Source organism: Pleurodeles waltl, chromosome 12, assembly GCF_031143425.1.
Source record: "Pleurodeles waltl isolate 20211129_DDA chromosome 12, aPleWal1.hap1.20221129, whole genome shotgun sequence".
Taxonomy (NCBI): Eukaryota; Metazoa; Chordata; class Amphibia; order Caudata; family Salamandridae; genus Pleurodeles; species Pleurodeles waltl.
Window position 1 is genome coordinate 627,857,794 of NC_090451.1, and position 20,787 is coordinate 627,878,580.

At 39.6% G+C, this 20,787-nt stretch overlaps 1 protein-coding gene across 1 annotated transcript in view; it reads right to left on the bottom strand.

Annotated features, from left to right (window-relative positions):
* Positions 1 to 1,108: 1,108 nt before the first annotated feature.
* The window catches only part of NAXE (NAD(P)HX epimerase), a 41,810-nt gene continuing 22,131 nt past the window's right edge, over positions 1,109 to 20,787 (bottom strand). Inside the window, exons 4-6 of the mRNA XM_069218031.1 lie at positions 15,904 to 16,017; positions 11,826 to 11,973; positions 1,109 to 1,487 (exon numbers count right to left, since the gene is read on the bottom strand). Of these exons, the coding sequence (XP_069074132.1) occupies positions 1,285 to 1,487; positions 11,826 to 11,973; positions 15,904 to 16,017 (465 nt within the window). The 3' untranslated portion in view covers positions 1,109 to 1,284. The remainder of the gene's footprint in view (positions 1,488 to 11,825; positions 11,974 to 15,903; positions 16,018 to 20,787) is intronic.

A 20,787-nucleotide genomic window follows, 5' to 3' on the forward strand; every position in this document is an offset into this window, starting at 1 on the left:
ATATATTCATATTATATCCATAAAATGCCCCATAGCAATGTTGAATAACTGTTTCCCTTTCTGGTATCTGCTTGAAAAAAATACCATATCATTGTCCTACATGTCGGTTTTTACCGCACACAACTTCATTGTGTACGCATTAAATCTGTTCATAGACCAGTAGTCTCGTCATTTTTTGTGAATTGCAGAGCGATATAAAGTTTGAAGGCCGACTTAAACTCCATGTCATGTCAAGCTGCACTACCTGGCTTTATAATGGTGTGGTGGGTATAATAATATTAGTAATAGTCGGCAACTTAGCAAAGCATTCTAGTTCCCGGCCTTCCACACAACATTAAACCTTGTACGGATTTAAAATGTAAGAGATTGCTAAAATACTGAGCTGATTTACAGAACACAGATGCATATAATGATTTATCGGTTCTATATTCTGTACTGTAAAATGTGATGAATATGATAAGAAAATATTGGCCCATATTTATACTTTTTTAGCGCCGCTTTTTGACGCAAAAGCGGCACAAATTTACAAAATACAATTGTATTTTGTAAGTTTGCGCCGCTTTTGCATAAAAAATGCCGCAAATGCGGCGCTAAAAATGTATAAATATGGGCCTAAGTCTCCGCTTACGCTGAATTTCCTTGCTCATGCGACTGCCCTTGTAACGCTTTCTCATGCAGCAGCACCTTTGTAAATGCTGAATTTGTCCACATGTATAAATGCCTTGCCCAGATATACTTAAACACATCCCTCAAAAAAGCTCCTCTCTCAAAAGCACAAAAAAGTGTTTTGCGCAGCAGGGTCGCAACAGCAAATTACCACACAGATTCAGGTATTCATCCACTTACTACAAGTCACTAGATTCAGGCTTTGAAAGAAGAAATAAAGATTTGTCAAAGTGACAACACAGATGGTCACTTTAGCACGGAGGGCAATGAGTTGAATCAATTAACCTCTGGGTGCAGTCACTAAAGTACTGACTGACTGGGTAGATTAATAGTTGTCACCAGTGCCACACATTGTTAGCTTAACAGCCAAGCATGTGGGGCTGAAATACTGCATAACTTAGTTTAACCAATTTATACATGTCATACACTTAACAGGAACACATTTCGGTTTTTATACATTTATTAAAGCGAATATCGTCACAATGTCGCCTAATCTGGCTCTGCTCTTTCTTTAAATGTCTATTCTCAGTATTTCGCTTTCAGCCAGCTGTCTTTGAAAATGCCACATGGACAATTTAACTCAAGAGCTAGCATTTTCTCCTCTGCGTTGCATAGTTGTCATGGTAACTGTGCGATGCAGTCCGTTCCTGGGTAGGGCGGTAAGGCCAGATTGTACTTCTTCTGGAGAGCCAAAGGAACAAATCGCCCCCCTAGGAAGTGATAACGCCCAGTGAAGTGGACTGCAGATTTTTTGGGAGCTGTGAGAGAAATCAGAAAATCGGGCTGGATGCCGTCCGGATTGCCCGTTTCCACATCCCAGCCTAGAAACAAAACGAAACAAAAATGAAAGTTTCATATATGAGAGTTATAAAAGATAGAATAATACATTTGTGGTCAGTGTTACTGTAAAGATTCGACATTCCCTTTAAAATAAATTCAGAACTGATTTTATTTCATAGAAAGCTCCATACATTGTAAAGTTATACTTGTAATCCTAGTTCTTCTTTACGGATATTATATTTTTTATTTAAAAATATACATTACTCTTCAAGCATCTTTCATCCACGTGGTTTTCAGATTGTGCCTGAGCAAGCACTATCACGTGTTAAGTTAGGGGTAAGCATCTCCAGTCTATATGGACTTCCATTTTATCAAATCAGTTTTGGATTATCACTTAAGTGTTTGAGTGCTGCAGGACGATAGTCCAAAAAAATCAGGTTAGGAAGGGCCATCCTGTGCTTTTGGCTTCTGTAGTAATACAATCTGGATTTACAGCTCAGGTTAAGAGCCTCAGACTTCACCATGTTGATGTTAAAGTTTGCTACCTGGGCAGAAAATGTTCGGTTGTCATATCAGTGTGTAAAACAAGAGTTCTGGGACACTTTGTGCCAATGGCTCATCATCAGAGTCAGAAATCAACTTATGTTCCTTTTTTTAGAAGATTGTTTCCCTAATCTCATGGTTAGTTCATCTCAGACTTGCTACCGGTTCTGTGCTTGATGCAAAAAGGAGTTGAAATAGGACCTTCCTGTTGTGAGCTCCTGTGGAGATGAAACTGAAAAGATCTACAACAATTAAGGTTCACTATGGCCGATGGGTCTCCAATTTTCTTTCTACATCCCAGTGACAATAATCTGACCAAGAACTACCTATCCATTACTTTCTCCAAAAAAGATTCATTCACCCTATCACACGATTTCTTGGCATCCAAGTACACCAAAATCATGAGAATCTTTTTTTCTTTCAATCTTCGCTACTAAATTGACTACCTCCCACAACTGCCATAGATCTGTCTCTTCTTTATAAGCACTAACTGAGAAGGGTGGGACAGCTTGTATAGGAAGTATACTAGAATTGTGGCCAGGGCCTTCTCAAACAGGTTTGTGTCCATATTTAGAAGCGGTATTGGTCTATACACAGCACATAAAATGAAGGTTCTCCTCAGGTTTAGTGATATCAGAAGTGTTCCTCACCCATCAAAGGAATCGTACTGCCTAAATATGCAAAAGACTTTCGATTTTAGCTGGATGCAATCATAGCATTTGGGGAATGGTGCGGAGGGCTTGCCCATTCTACTGCAAAAGAAGGCCAGTCCTGTGTATGAAAGGATCCTCATTACCCAATCAAGGGTGATTAGGATCTGCGGTTCTTGATCCTCCAGTACTTTCCAGAAGTCATCGCAAACACATACAATAGGCTCCGAGACCAGCTGAAAGGAAAGGCATTCCCCAAGTAACCATTCAAAGGGCAGTGTGTGGCACAAAACCAAGAGCACTTCTTGTTCCAGCCTGAGGCGAAGAAGTCAACAAATGGACACCCCAAACTAGAGAAGATCATCTTTGTCACTCTGCTGTGTAGTTCCCACACCCGGTCCCTCCTGTGACAGGCATATAAGCACATCCACTCTCAAGTTGAAAAACTGTCAGATTGGCCCCTATTGGGAAAATTCACTTTGCTGCACCTACTGCCACAGGCGAATCACCTCCAACATTTGGGCCCATACGTATGAAAGGTTATTGCATTTCTTAAATGACCAAATCACAATTTCAGCTAGTCAAGAAATGCAAAACTCCCTTTTCAAATGTACCAAGGGCTCTGTGGCTTGGCAAACTGATTTCTACTCAGTAAAAATCGCAAGTTGTGAGTCACAAAGTAGGAAAGTGCAAATAGGGATTTCCTATTTGCGATTTCATAACGCATATACATAGCATTTCCTAAATATGAAATGGGCATTTAGGAAATACTATTACCATTGAATCCAATTCGATGGTAACTATGTGCAAAATGAGAAAAGGCACCCAAAATGCATGTTCTGCAGTGCCTTGAAGTGCGTACTCACTCACAGGGCATAGGAGCACTTTTGAAGAGCAGCAGTTTTTCTTCCCTTCGATATAAGGGGGGCCTTAGGCCCATAGATAGGAATGGTTTTGCATTTCCTAAATACAGATTTCCCTTTAGCGATTTGTCTCTGTAGGAATCGCTCTTAGGAAATCAGCATTTTCTTACATTCCACTTTGCATTTCCTAAATAGCAATATCGTAGGATTTGCTATTTGGGAAATGCAAAATTGAAGTTTTGTACATCTGGCCCATAGTCCATAATGTTGCGCCTCCATATTTGTTGATATAATGGGTGCTTTGGAGGCGTGTTAATATTGCATTAATTACCTTGGGATAGAACTATCTTGTTTACTTGAATCAAGATAAACATTTTGGAATGAAAAACGTGGATCTGTACAAATAAAATGAGTTAGGGGAAAGACTAAATGAACAAGCATTTGCAATACAATAGGTCTCACATTTGTGAGAGTTAGAGCTTTTGGTGTTTTAAATGACAAAGTTCTTTACCAATGTGTTTTGGTTTGGATTGTAGTGGATGTATTCCATGTACCACCGCAGCCCTCCCAGGCCTGTCGCAGCAGGAGAGAGGACACAACAAGGCCGCCATCTTGGGAGTGCTTCTGACTCATTCCTACAGACTGGCTGTCATACACTAAATATGCAACCCTTTCTAGTGTGTTAACCTAAACTTTTATAGCATCAAACAAGCCACAAAGAGGCACGTTCGTGGCATTTAACCTGGAGAACGACGGGGGTCAAGAGTTAAGAGCAAAGAAAAGGAGGAAGCCATATATTTCTGTGTCTTAAACTTTTAAAGGAATTATTCCTCTACATTGGCAATACCAGCCTAACTTTTAAAAACATTGACTGTGTACAAAGAGAATAACAGAAGAGGCGGCTTAACTGCAAATTAATTATAGCAATTTTGTTAAGCATGGCACCTGCTTTGCAGCACTATGAAATGGCAGAAACTGTGTTACCAAGCACTATATAAACCAAAAACGAGTTATTGCCAGACTACCCCAACACACACCAGACAAAGAACCCTAGGAGAGAGGATGGCATAAGGACTAGAGCTGCTGACCTTATAGCTGGGGAACACTACTTAACTCTTGGTGCCGGCTCAACATCCTGTGATTTTGGGCAAATCACTTAATCTCCCCTTGCTACCAAAAATGAATGTGTAATATAACCGGTACTCATGTAAAGTGCTTTAATCCCTTTGTATCGAGTTCCCTCTAACTGAACTCTATTTGAAGAGGCCCAATTTACATCCAAATGCTGTGTGTTTTTTGCTATCAAGCTTGAGGCTGTGAAGTGCATGGGTCTGGAGTCACAACTCCTTTTCCACCATTTTGGAGACAACACTTTTCGCCATCTTCTTCCCTAGAACTAACCTATGTGTTTGCTTGGAGGTTATCAAGAGAACATGCTATCACCTAGTGTTAAGCTTTACTCAAGTCAATTGGTTAATGCACCCAACTGCAGACGTCTTGACAGAATGAGAATGTCACAGATTACAATCCTGACATAACTTTTTCACCTCTTCATCTCTGCAAGGTCGATGCAAATGAATTATAGTGATTTTGTTAGGAATGGCACCTGCTTTGCAGCACTATGAAATGGCAGAACCTGTATTACCAAACACTATATATATATATATAAAAGAAATTATTCCCAGACTGCCCCAACAAGCACCAGACAAAGAACCCTAGGCGAGTGGATGTGGCATAAGGGCCATAGCTGCAGACTTTGGAGCTGGGGTACACATTTCGATTCTCGGCACACGCTAAACATTCTGTGATTCAGGGCAAATCACTTAATCTCCCCTTGCTCCCAAAAATGAATGTGTTCTTGTGTAATGTCCCCGGTGCACATGTAAAGCTTTGTAATACCTTTGTATTGAGTTTGCACCATATAAAACTGCAAAAAATAAAGCGCTGCAATACCATCATGTTGAGTTTGCACTGCATAAAACTGCAAAAAAACAATGAATAAATAAAAAAGCCCCCGCAGACATCACAAAGAAAGAGCAGATGCCCGAAACCAAAGAAGACGAAGAAACAACATACCGCCATGAGCAAAGGGGAAAGGCAAAAGAAAAAAATAGTGCGCCACACTAAGGTATCTTCCCCATTGTGCAATAATCCATGTAACAGGGTCAGTCTCCAAGGCGGTAACAAAATAGCCTCAAGGCGGGACAAACGTAAGGCATATACCAAGGCCATGAAGGGATTTTTGAAAGGCAGACCCAGGAATGAATGAAAGTGATGGGTATGAGATGGGCGAGGTTAAAACCCTCAGAATAGATTACAACATGTTGAGAAGTGCAGCGCTTGCACTGCTATGCTCAACCTAAAAAGGATGTAGTTAACAAATTAGTTTAAGGGACATGCGGGTGGGAACTAGTTTTTTTAAAAAAAGGGTGGTAGAGATTATGAGAAATCCCACCTTAAATACAAAAATAATAAGGTAAAATGCACGGAAAACAAACAAACAAACAAAAAAAAACAGTAACAAAAGAAGGGAAAAATACTTGTAGATGGCTTAACAGTGCCATCTGCAGGCTACAACGAAAATAAACATCAGAGGAAGACTATTTAATTCATCCTAGATTTATGCACAACAACAGACCTCTGGGACCAGTAATTACTTACCTAAAGATTACTGCCAGACGAATAATCCCAAAGTAATTCATAGACCTGACATTAATGCATAACCTGATCTGTCACTGTTCATCAGAAACTGAATGGTGCACCCTAATACTAAAGTAAAAAGCACCTTCAGGATAAGGAGGATTGCGAATGGTATATGATTCGGTTTTTCTGTGGAGACACTTTTGGAAAGTAACCTTCGTTAGGGGCTAGTGGCTGATTCATGATTTGTTAGATAGAGTAAATGCAGTCAGGGTGGCTGAGGACTTTATGTCCGCCACCCTGCCTTTGCTCTGCCCAGCGGCCCGCGGACTTCTTTAAATGTTGGCACAACCACCATCAGGGCAGTTCCTGTAAATGTTAGAAAATTCTGACGGACGTATAAGGCCGTAAAATGTTTCCCAAATTTTTTATTTGTAGAAAAACAAACTACCAAAGGTGGGGATTCTTTACGAAAAATACATTTTAGAAAAAAAAATAATGGTCCCCACACCAAGGGAGTTTTCTCCCATTGTGTAGGGATTATAAGTTTTTTTCCTTCTGCTGGGTCTAAATGGGATGGGCTGCATTATTTGCTTCCTCCGATGGCCCCTACTTCATGGGGTCATCGGAGGAAGGTTTACGCTGAGAGAGTAAAGTTTAGTCTATTGACGTATATCAGGCAGACTGCTCAACTCAAAATCGGACAATCATTGGTGCATTATACCCTAACGAATGGATGACAAAGTGGGCATCATGAATTCCAGTTGGAGTTATTTCATGCTTGCTACCGCTCTTTACTAAGTCTTTGTTCTCTATCATTACATCCTCTCTCTCTCTGCACCTACTTATCTAGTTCAACTCACCTTCGCTACCTTTATGGCTACCCCACCGTATCACTATCAAATTCACCTTAACTCTCCCTCTACCTACACGTCTTCTATCGATTAACCCCTCAGCCCTGCCGCTCTGCTGCACTACTCTCTTTACCTGACCTGTTCTTCTACACCTGTACCTTGTATCTTCCTATGCTTCCATTGCCATTTCACCAGTCTGTCTACTGATACATTTATGTAACTGACCTCTATTTCAACTTACTCCTCTCTGTTGCTCACTGCCTGGAGTGCACCAATTCTCTCCAGATATCCTTCAACTTACCTCTCTCTGGAGCTCATGCCTTGGAGTATTCCATCCCTCTCCCACTACCTGCATTTCATTCTTCCCATCTCGATCTCTCTCTCACTCTACCTCAGTTTCAAAACTTTCTCTACCTACGTCTTTAACTTTATACCTCTGTATCTTTCTTTCTGGATATCCAACCTATCGCTTCATCTCACCCCAATGTCCACCTCCCTTCTCCCTCTTCTTTACCTAGCTCACAATGTAATTATCTTTACTTATGTCCTCTTCCTATCTCCCACCACATCTTATTTCTTTTACTAAGCAGCGTCATGAAAGCGTACACAGACAAAAATTAGATTTCACTGAATGAAACAGTGAAAACCTTTGGAGCAGTGATATGAATTTCACTTTTACAGCGAGAACGCAATTTGAGAGGGGGCATTTGCGATTTGGCAAATTAAAGCTACAATTTCAAAGCTGTAGTTCTGGGTTCTGACCTTCCAGCGTCAGCATGACCAGAAGTATGCATCTTAAAGACAGACCCATAGGGCTACTTGGTGGAAGTCACATAAGACTCAAGGGCAGACCTGCAACGTGATCTTTGGTGCTGATAATCTCCAATATTGCTTTTCTCACTTTAATAACCCTCTTTATCTAAAGATTTTCCTGGAGATTCAGCATTTAGAAGCCGCAGTAGTCAACAGTCTCTGTTCTTTATAGTGTAAGAGTGGAATGTCCCACAGATGGAGCAGTTGTTGGGCATATTCTCAGACTTGTGAAGACAAAATATACATTATGTGTAGAGGTCTTCCGTGAATATCTTGCTTGCACTACACACCTCATATGGCTTAATAAAAGTTTTCTTGAATAAGAAGCTCCAGCCATGGCCCTAATTTAAAAAATGATCACAGCCTCCCAGACCAGAATGAAGCAGACGAAAATAAGTTCCTTATTTGTAACTGTAGTTCTCCAGTATTGGTATGTTTCATAGATTCACATACTTTAATCCCCTATTGTCGAAGTGGGAGTTACACAGTACAATTAGAAAAGCGGTGTAATCTTAAACAGAACTGGGGAAGGCCATAAAGCCTTCACTTTAATAACATATCTATCATTTAAAAGAAACAAAACTTCAACCAATCAGGTTGCAGTGGCACCCTCTAGAACCCTCCCCTCAGAGGCTTCTGTTGCTCAGATTTTCAGAGCACAAGACTAAATATGAATTAGTACCAAATAACAGGTGAGGATGATGGGTTGCATGTGATTCTATGAAAGCTCACAATACTGGTGCACTATAGTGACAGGTAAGTAACGTATTTTCTTTTTCTGTATTAGATCTTTCATAGATTCACATGTTTGAATGAGATTCAATAGCAGTTAAATAGCACATCACATATGATCATTAGAATATACTTGTATGTATATCTATCTATTTATATATATATATATATATACACACACACACACACACACACACTTATATAACCAATGTGGAATGTGCAAAATACATTAGAAGATGGCGGGATATCAGTTAATATGACAGCTCACCTTTAATGGAAAAGATGTGGAATCCAAGCAGTAGTTCTGCGCAAAGGTGTGTCTATTCTTCCAAGTTGCTGCTCTGCAGATATCTTAGAAAGACACACCAGCAAACAACGCTGTCAAAGTTGATATACTTTTGGTAGAATTAACTCCCAATCTATTTTTAACGTTACACTGCTTTTCTAATTGTACTGTGGGGACTCCCACTTAGACAATGGAGAATGATTCAAGCATGTAAATCTATGAAAGATCCAATACTGGTGAAACTATTTACGTTCTGTACCGGAGGTGCGAAAGAAGCCTACAGAACAGTTGTAAACAAAAGCTCAAAAGGGGTTAATTTACAGAAAATTAGCAGAGCTCAAAGGATTCCTTGTTGCTGCATGCACCTGCATTAGAAAATCTGACAGCTGGTGCCTTTGAGGAGAGTTAGCACTTTCCGATCCCAAGCACGCACCTGATTGCCTGGACTTCAGGACACAACATATGCTGGATGGGCTACTTGTAATTATTGGCCTGCTTTCAATGTTAGTTGCTATACTGAAATACTACTCTGTTAACACTGATTTACCCAGGGTTCCCAGATTGACGTCAGGGAATAACTTGGGCATGTGAATATACGAGTCACTTCTGGAGAAACAGTGATTAGCAGTCAGTAAAACAAGACGGCTGGTAGTAGTTTCACTAAATATTCCTACCAAAGATCAAAAACGTTTCCAGAATCATAGACAATGCAGCTTGGCCTAATGCCATTGTGTGGGGCCTCAAGCTCACCATGAACTCTGTTAGACAAGAAGCAGCAAAAAAATGGGGATATAGCGATAATTTTATAAGTATATAAACAATGGCTCAGAGACTACGGTCTCCACGAAACCTGTTTGAATAGAACCCCTATAAATTCTCCCATTATTCTCTAGTACAAAAGGCTTTGACAAGGCTAGATCGAATACCTTCTGATAAGTGACTTCCAAATGCCACACTTAAGCACAGAGCAAGACCCCATGATCCTGTCAGATCCTGGCCCACGTCTAATGTCGAACTACAATGACCGGCTGGGGACATCAAACCAGAGTAGGTCATGACATTTGAGTGACACAAGTTTGAGGGACCCCTTGTGGAGAAAGATATCAAATAACAGAGCAAGGATTACTAAGCCATTAACAAGATGGGAGATGTTGGTCTGAGATGCCCTAAAGGTAGGTTTATGAGGTAATTTAATAGCTGCAGCCTCAAGGCTCAGAAAAATACCGGAAGCCACAATATGTAAGCAGTGAAAGGAGCTGTGGGTGGTAGTTATAAAATACACAGTCCCTGAGAAAATGGGGCTAAGTTCTAATAGTTTCCAAACTCAAACACAAGAATTAGACCAGGCAATGATAAATAATGGCTAATGTAATCAAAATATTATGCAGGAATAATAAAGTTCGTTGCTGCAAGCTAATCTATTATAAGACAGAAGGAAAATCGATAGATTACTGAGATTCAAGACAGTGAGGAGGTTAAGCCAGACCAATTCTATTGCATATATCAAGACGTCTACATTAAAGACTCGACCAGCTCTAACGAGCACAGCACTTAGCTGAAAGCAAAGGCCCAACGTAGGTTGGAGGCAGAAGTAAAGGACGAGAAGACAATGCAATGAAAAAAAAGAGATTCGTCCTGCGATTTAGAATCTGAACCTGGGTAGAGCCACGTAAGCGGATGGTTTCCCCAGCAAGCTTTAAGAATCAATTGACCCCCCACAAAAAATACTGATTATTTTAAATGACGTTTCAAATGATATGCACACATAGCTGTGATAACCCTGACAAGGTGAACTGTTTTGATTTTAAAGCCAATACAGATACTGCTACCAGCAACTCGTACAGGACCATTTCTATACTCAATAAAGATGCCAAAATATTTAGTTACGGCCAGGCAATGAGGCTGAACAGAATTGTTCCTAAATGAATAAAAACGAACAAATTAGGCTTTATTGAGTGAGACTGGACATGAGTTAACTGTAAAATGTTTCTATGACTGTTTTATTACAGAACCCAAACACCTGAATTAATTGGAACTAACTCTCCATGTTAGCCTGTGTGTCGTCAAGTTGGTTAGAATTGGTTGGTATAGTTACGTGGCTCTAACTGGACATATTATTCCAAATTCCATGAGGCCACAAACGTGGGCATGCGCCATGATGGATGGGCCCCCAATTAGCCTTTTTTTTTTTTTTTTTACTTTACCATTCCAAAAATGGTGATGGTCATTTTAGAACAGAAAAATAAAAATAAAAAATAAAGGCAAAAAAGGAAGAGAGAAGTCTGGTAGCACTTAACAGCTGCTGGGCCCTTGAAAAATAAAATAAATAAATACACACTGGCAAGGTCAATACGTTGGCATCTTCTTGTTAAAGGCAAGACCTATAATATAGGCTTTGCCAGTGCTTGTTGCTAAAGCGTACTGCGAATAACAGCAGATTTAATATGATTTCTACTTTTTTACCATAAGGTAAAGAAAGCCAAATTTAAACACAAAATATTTTTGGAGAAGGATATCACAGTGAAATTACATTTATAGAACCTGATTGAAAAGCAGTTGCAAGTATTTCATAAATGGTCCTGTTGGTAACATGAGCTGAGTTTCAGCAGTTACCGGTGAAGCCTGGCTACCTCCCTCAAAGAAAAACTGACAAACTTTCTGCAGACATCACGCAGTACATTCAGATGCAGGAGATAGACTTTGATATATTTCTTCCATGGAAAGGATTACGAGCCTTGTTTAACCGGAATCTGAAAAGCAACAGAGTGTAAAGAAGGGCACAGAGAGCAGATCGTTGGTATTGGTTCCATGGTGCTATTCAAGGAGAGAATCTTTGTCCCATTCATCTTTTATGTTTAGAGTGAATCCTAGGCCAGTGTTAACATTCTGTAATCTTCTACTGCTAAGAAAAAGTCAACAACACACGATGGGCCCAGAAACAAATACAATGCAAGTCTACGGTGTGTTAATGTTGTCCCGCAACATGCACAGAACGTACCAGATGGAATATCAATGCTTGCAATAGGGATGGTGACGTGCTTCAGGGTTTTCAGGATACTGGCGAAGGGCTCTCTTACTGCACCCTTGAAGCTGAATCCAAATATGGCATCCACTACCAGGCTGTATGCCCCGTCGATCAGTTCTGCCTGCACACAGATAAATAGTAACAAACGTTAGGAACAATGAACTAATTGAAAGGAGGAAATAATATACATTATTTACAATACAATCACATAAATATTAACAAGCATGTTAAACTATTTGGAAATTAATTTGGATAGAACTGAATAATAGTTTATGGTTGTTGATTTTGGTTACAATGATGGGCAGTTTATTAAAAGACCCCCATCAAATCCAAAACATGGCAACCAGATTTCTCCTTGACCCTATTGGGAACATCACTCTGTCACCGCAACGCCTGCACTGGCTTCCAAACAATACGAGAGTCGTTTTTACCCTTTGGTAAAAAAAAATCAGTCACTTTAAATCTGATTTGGCCGAAAACCAAAAAACACAATAACAATTAAAATCTCTTATCTTACATAACAAGTGCTTTGAAGATTATATGATATTGTGTTTCCATCACGTCTCTACATTTGATTTCCGAGGATCTTCCGAACTATCTTCGAAAATGGGGAACTAATGGAAATGTACAAGGGGGTTCCTGGCTAACTATTCTAGAGATGATCAGGCATTGTGTCACTCATTTCCTCTCCGTATATGCATACACTGATGGGTCTCATGTTTATTTTAATTTCAAATCTAGTTTATGAAGGCCCTGCCCACCAAATTCTTTCCCAGCTGCATTTAAAGACGTAAGAACTGTAGGCTCTTCAGGCAAAGCCTCAGTCAACTTCTCTGGCGGACACCCTTCATCTGAGGGCTCATTAACCGCAAGGACACTGTGTCACAGTGACAGGTACATAGACGTATTTTCAGGTGGGGTGACGGTCACTGAATCAATCAGTGGCTATGGTGCACGGAGAGAAAACTCTCTGCATGTTGGGGGAGTTTGTTTTGGAAGACCAAAAAGAAGTTTGTAAGCAGGGCCCTAACACATGGCACTCACTCAAGAAACTTCTCTCACTATAATGCATCAGTTATACTGGTGGATGCACTGTGGGCAGTGGAATCCCGCCTCACAGGCAAGGATCTAAAAGTGTGGCAGGTGCACCTGTCCCAGCCAATGAAGGCTAGGAGCTCATTTGACTTGGCAGACTGCCCATTAACATTTAAATGACCTCCCAAGTCATTAATATGACAAAATATTCATTTCCTCTCGAAAAGCGCCAAACATCACATTCATTTAACAAATGTACTTTCCTTAATCTACCGACAGCCTGGTCTAAACAAAGTCTGGAATAAGGACTTTGGCTTGATGCCATCACACAATACCTGTGCCTGACCAGTAGCTCACTGGGTACCCACATCACAAACATCAAGCATTTACACTTCTCGACTTTCACTATTATTTGTAGCCTCACAACAACCGATTCACTATAAACTACCCATTTTCCTCTAGATTCCTGAATGGACTTGAGATCGCTGAATAGACATGTCTATAAAACACTACAGAACCAATTAAAGGTACGACGTACCCGGTTTGTTGGAAAGTTTTTTTTTATTAGTCAAAGTGGGAAACGGGAGATTTGCTAATTTATGAATGGGTGGATATGTATGAGGATATATGGTAGGTGTAGTGGTGTGCAGACCTGGCAAAGTGGCATACTCTTATGGTTCAACCTCTTCAAGCTGGCTCGTATAGCAGGTTGTCACCAGGTAAGCTACTCCCTTCGTAGCTTCTTTGCCAAGAATCCTCACTAAATTGGATCTTTCACCTATTGAAGTGCCTCTGATTTACTTTTAAAGGGGCAAATCACGAATATATGCTGAGCCTGTGGTCTAGACTGCCACTGTATCCCGATGGAGTGGCGATAGATTTAAACTGGGGTGAGCTGTTCCTTAAGATGACAATTTTCCTGCTGGTTCTTAAACCGCCAACCGTTCATGTCTAACTGGGATGGGGATAGAGAGAGGGAACTGTGGAATGGTGGCATTTCAGAAGGGCTGGGGGTCCGGGCATCTCTGTTCTGCATGTTGGTCTAGTTTGTTTGAGGTTTATTTGTCTGCGCTAACATTCAAAGCCACTATGATTACACTTTACTCCTTTTTCCTTGGACGGTCAATACTTTCTGTATTTTTCCATAAGACAAACCACAGGTTAGCCCCATATTTAATTTAAAACAGAACACAGTAAATTTACCATCAATGCCCCCAACACAGACCAAATATGCCTCAAATGGTTGTCACTGGGCCCCAAAGCACTCAACAGTATGTCAATCTCCTACAGAACATTTTAGACAGAACACTGTATAAATAACATAACATATACATGCCAGATAGTTGGCTTTCGATGTGCTCATAACACCCTTGCTCAAAAAGATATACCAGTTACCACCACAGAACAGCAAACTTTAAGCGCAAACACAGAACATGAAACCCACATTTGCTATTAACTCGCTAATAAGGCATCCAACGCCATTTACCACTGTTAGCTCATTACTACACTTATATCTTTAGCGACCTATGACAAGGATTTTTTTCACCCAAGCATTGCTGCCCACTAAAAACGTATAACTCATTAAAACGGACTAACTCACCCTACTGATCGCACATCTCCATGAAACCAAATATTCCTCCAGGCTGTGAAGAAACGATTGGAAAGAGGCACCGTGTACTACGGAAAGGGACTGTTATGTCAAACTAATGGCAGATTGTGCTCTATGCATCTACCAATTAACAATAAAAAAGATGGACAATAAGCAAGTGAATATTTCAGTGTGCAATATATTTTCATGCAAGCCAAATGTGCTTAGGAGCAAGCCTACAATTCAAACGTCTGTACATAAGATCCTATATACTCTCTATTTAAGTACTGTTTGGAAATATTTATTTCCACTTGTCATTATTTGTAGCTCCCTTTACCCAATAGTTCAGTATTGTCCTCTATAGAAATAAACATCTGTGCCATCAATACTCTGTAGAGCATTTTGCATTTTATGGTTGAATTGTAGCATTTGATATATTTGTCAGGATGATGTAACACCAAGGTTTAAGTACGGCTGTCGCAATATTCATTTTGAAACAGATGCAAATTGCATAAATCAGTCTAAAATTGGATCACAGCTAATTTTGCAAGGACGTGAAAGTTTTTCCTCCGTGCAAATTTTGAAGGGTAAGAAATGAGGTGTAATAAGTACATGGTAGTAAATGGCACGTCAAAATTCCAGCGTTCATCAGTCAGGCTGGCAAGTAATATGATGAGATGTGAAGTATATGCAAATCACAACAATTCGCCTTTTTAATGTTCAACACATGGATTGTTGTTGGTTTGCTGCTTTAAGGTCTTGTCTGAACGTAATAAAGGGCCTTAGGAAACAATTTTATCAATGTTTTATTTACCCTGCTCCACATTTTCATAGGTTCTGGGTACTTTTGAATTTAAATATAGGTGTGGTGTCTCAAGATGTGTGGACGACAAGAGGCATGCCTAACGTTGATCAGGTAATGTGGTGCATCAAGACTAGATGATACATGTAATGCTAGAGAAGTGAAGAACCAGGACTCCATTCCGGCTGGCATGATGCTGGCAGCTTCATCAACCACACAGCCACTAATTCCACTTTTTTACATCACAGCTCAAATGACCTCCATTATGCATTGGCTTAAAGCCAAAACTACAATTGAAAGAACATCAACATTCTTCGAATATTCTTTGCATACTAACCTTTTTTTAAACTGCTTTTCTGTGGCTTTACTATTAGGAGAGGTAGACTGAAATGTTCAGGAAAATAAACTGTGGTGTACCGCATGGTCACTTCACAAGCCCTTTAAAGTTCAGAGTTTTTGTATCACATTTTGCTGTTTGAATTCTAAGTTCCTTAATACACAGAAATAATTAGCTTCATTCTCTCTAATTTACTATCCCCAATTTCTGCAGATGACAGAGCATTCGGAAATGCTGTGGAGGCTTGAAGCTATTAAGTTGAGGAAGTCCAGACTTTGCAACAACATACCTCTGCTGGAAACTCTGATAGGAAGGGGATGTCCATCTTTTGACACTGTGTGGTCAACCCTTCAAACAGTGGCTTATTCGGCCGTTTGGGGTAGAATATAGCTGGCTCATATCCCTGCAGAAAGAATTTTTAAAAAGCATTTTGTTTTTTAAATCAGGTTTTACAGCACAGAATTTGAACAGATATGGGTTTCAATTCATAAAATCAACATAGCATTCTGTTCTGGGCTCTTACTACTTAAAGTCTTCTAATTCCTTTGTATATAAACTCACTTCTATTTCTCATACTATGTTCCATTCTCACTTTAATAAAACATTATTTCTGTGCTCTATAAAAATTTCACACATGCAAGGTTGATAAAATTAGGCCAGGATACTAATTTCATATCTGAGATATTTTAAAGGTATAAATATATAGAGAATTCGTTAAATAAAATTATTGGCTTTGACCTAGGAACCCTGCCACTATGAGTGGTGACAGCTCTGCTTACATAATGACATTCTATAGTACCATCACAAACCTGAACGTTCACTACAGGGGTGGGATGATGCTGGGTGGCAGATGAGCGGAGGGTGTTGTTGATGGCCTCTGGTTCGTTTAGTTATCCTACGATACCAACTGAGTCTTTAGGTTCCTGCTAAAAGCTGGGCAGCCCTCGATCCCTCCAAAGTACTGAGGAAGAGTGACTTCAGACCAGGAGCGTCTGCCACATCAGACTTTGCTGAACTCGATAATTACCAGCAACTTTTGCCTGCCGACTGCAGGGATCGAGCAGGATTACAAGAGGTAAATCTTGAGTGGGATATTTAGTACTTTAACGATAGACAACTTTATGTTCCATGCTCCCTGTTGTAAACTTATTTTGCTTAACTAACTTACTGCAGTCACATTATCTTACCTTTTCAGGCATATCGGAACAGGATTGGGCACATTCTATAATGTTTATAAGCTGATGACCCAATAGTTTTACATTTCTAGAAAGGTGACATGTAGTCTACCCTATCGTAGCTCATACTAGGCTGCACCATGAGGGTTTTTTTTGTTATAACTCACTTTCTTAATTACTTGCAGGTTACAGTTACCCACATCCACCACTTGAGGAACCTGCTGTGCCATTGTAAATCCAGCAAGTATAGTGATTTTAACGTTTTCAACAAGATTGGTGGCCATCTTAACTCCTAGGTCCCGATATCCCTTACCCACAAGGATGGGATACATCTTACCACAATCTCGGTTGATTTGACATCAAAAGCCAGTGATCTATGGCTAAAAGTAGGGTGGAAATTGTTTGCTGGCTTCTGGGACTGATGGGACAATCTTCAACATGCCATCACCATAGTTGTACAAATATTCAATCCATGCATTCAACAGGTTCAATGAGAGAATGTACATTTTTAATAATACCAGTCCAAAAAAACACACATTTGTAACACCAATACTTTAGTGAAAAGTGAAGGGCTACCATTTGAGATTTTCCTTGAACGAAAGTGGTTTCCCAGGCGTGGGCACATTCTTGAAAGTCTACACAATCTTCAAAGTCTACAGAGTATAACAGTGCGGTTCACTATGTTTGACAGCTCAGACAATTCCAAGAGGCAATCGCTAACACAGCCACTTGCCACCTACACTCTGAGTTCTGCTCTTATGACATATTAAGTGCTGTATGTTGAACAACAGCCTGTCTGGATTCATCCAGGTGATTACTGGATTCAGTAAATATCTGTGTCTGGTTGTTTACACTTTTCTCAAACAGTTTAGTTAGATATCATATGTTTGACATTGGTCTGAAATGACAATCTATGTGCCGTGTTCTTTTTCTCTACAGGTGTCACAACTCTTTTCTTCAGGTTTCATAGGACTGTATCTGTACTCAGTGAGGTACTGCTAATACTCCCGAGGACTGCTAGAACAACAGATAAGGACACAACAACTTTAAAATGCTGCCTGTATAAACGTAGTTTGCAACAACAAAGTCTTACTTCTCCAGCTTAGACTTGAGACGTCCTTTGAATCTATTTGGCAAAACAGGTCCGTGGTGGGTTTTTGGTCCCTCGGCTGCTTGTTCCGAGAGACTGGTGCTTTTACCTTCACAGAGGCCTACTGGTGCAAAGTAAAATGTTTAGATCTTTGTAACTTAAATATTTCTTAATTTATTATGGGGAATCGTGCACTATTTAGTTTCCCAGCAAAATCTCACTAAGGAGGAAGTTATGGGCTTTACCGTGACACACATATTTTAACTTCCTTCCAGAATCATTGTTGGTTTTCTGTTCTTTCCTCCGTCTCAGTTGATGGGTCTCATTGGCTTTGTACAGAGACCAATGTTTCGCTTGGTACGACGTGATCATTTTATATTGCTTAAAAAGGGATCTGTATCCTTAATCGCAGAGTTTATTCAGAAATGTTTATTGAACTTCTAATAGTTTACACTTGCCTTAAAAAGCTGAGCAGCTATTGATACAGTGGATATTAATGAAAAACAAGAGCAATAATTGACACTGTCCACATAACGTAAGGATCTTGCCTATGTTTAGGTAATCGCAACATCATTATAAATGAGCAGACTTTATCACATCCTAAAAGATGTTTAAAAAATGTCTGAGGCGATATTCTATGCGAGACACTACGAATGTAATCTATGTATTGAAATGTTGCAGTGGAAAAAGCCTTTGTGAGGCAAACTTCAAAGATGGATACAATTTTAGATACGAAATAGAGATTTAAGATCAAGTTTGGCTATCGATTTCATAGAAACGTCCCACAACGTTTAACAATTGAAATTACAGTTATGCCACAAAGTTTAGACGTGGTTCAAGGACGAGGTATGACAAGGAGACTCTTACAAAGCACAATGTGATTAAACTGGGAGGGAATAGTTGAGGGACTATCAGCCACATGTCTAACTCACAAATCACTTACTAGATAACATTTACTTGTGTTTTTTCCACCAAACTGTAAAAATGGAAATATACATTCATAATTCATATGAAAATAAACTTTTTTTTTTTTTTTTTTGTGAAGAACTTTTCCATCAGCCTCCACTCAATAGATGTCTGTTTCCTTCACATTCACAGAGGAAAGGTGTTTACTTATGACTTTCACATTATTAGTTTCCGGTGAGTTGGGTTTCAGCGTTGTACTTGTGAAATGTTTATGATAAATCTTAAATCCTATCGCCCGACGCCCAGGACGTCTTGTTTGGGGCCAAGGGCAACAAGTTTTCATGTTTATTTTGTCCTTGGGGCAAGTAGGCCCAACCCTCTGCAGCACAAAACCCTTTGGCTGCCAGTTTACAGAGAAGGGGAACTGTCTGCCATTGAGGTAATGTGTGTCCATATGTTAATGCTGTTCGAACTTGTATTTATGGTTCATTAATTAAAAGCCTTCATTATTAGGGTGAGCCTTGTAAATAAATATTTTAAGGTCACACTGCACTACTGACAGTGTTTCCAGTTTAAAAAAAAAAGTGTACACACGTTTGAAAAGTTTAACAATATGACGCTACGTAAATGCTCCCAGAATGCTCTGTGATTAGATGCAAATGTTTGCAGAAGCTTGTAAGCAAGAGAGATGATTCTTTGCTTTTAAAATAATATGTTCAGAAGAAATGGAATTAGGAAAAAATGTTTTGCTACTATGAAATTTCAGGTGCTATTCCTTTGAAGCGTCATTTAGTAAAATGTGTTGATGCATGCTAGTATTTGCAAAAAATATTCCTAATGGAAAATTAGTGTTACCATTTTCAACAAGATTATAGGAAGCATGAAAATAAACAAGCACTGACTAAGCCAACCGATCGGACATGTTTTGGTGAGTCTTTTAGTTTCATCAATGCATGTCTTGTTTTGACATGGCTTTTGTAACACTATGTTGTTGGGGGAGCTGCCAGGCCCTCACCATTGTAACAAACACTGGTTAAAAAAAAAAAAAATGTTTTTGATCTCTAAATGTACACGTTGCCATCAGTTGCATAACAAAGACCCCGCAGCCCCCATCCAGGGGGGCCCTTCAGCACAGCACCTTCCCTGAGTGAGTCTGGAGAGGGGACCACTCCATGTTCTTTGCAAAGGGCCCCCCTCCAGTTTCATTATGCTACTGATTGCCCATGTAGTTCCTGGCACTGAACAAAACTACTTTGTGTGCCAATGCGATTCTTGTGGAAGAGCATAATGCGATTACTCAGAGGAAAGCCAGCTGATAGAGAAATAAAAGTTTAATAAAAACAAAATGTCTTTAATGCCAGACCTAATTAGGGACCCAGTTCTTAAAGAAAGTTGCCAAAGTGCACCCATGGTATATGTCTTTGAATTAGTGGCTTTCATGAATTCACAAGAAGTATACCAGAAAATTGTACTCCTATAAAATATTTGTGAACTGTATTTTAGCATGGGCAAATATGCATGTGTAGATTTGCTCATGTGGAAATCTATTGAGCGTTTACAAGTTCACTTTCCCTCCAACCACTTTTTTTCTCAACCCTGGAAAATGTTCTACTTCTGCCATTGTCAGAAGTAAATTTCCAACCTTTCTTATTATGGAAAAAGATTAGAGAAAAGCTGTGATGCCATTTCCTATCTAGAGGATTTATTAGGAAGTCTTTTCAGCTAGACGTGTTGCTTTATTTTTTCATCAAGTTCATTGCATGTAATGCCTTTTGCCTCTGATATTTTGCTCCATTGTTCTACAGGTTCTACTTTGGATTTTATAGTTCTGGAAGACTTTATGCTAGGCGCTTTCTAAACCCTGATTCAGGGCGGTGTTTTGCCTTGCTTATCAATTTCAATATCTTTCTTTATCTACAATCAAGAGCTACTAATATTGTATTGGAGTTTTTTGCCCTTTTGAATTTTTCCTACAATCTGGGACCCTTTACATTGTTTACTT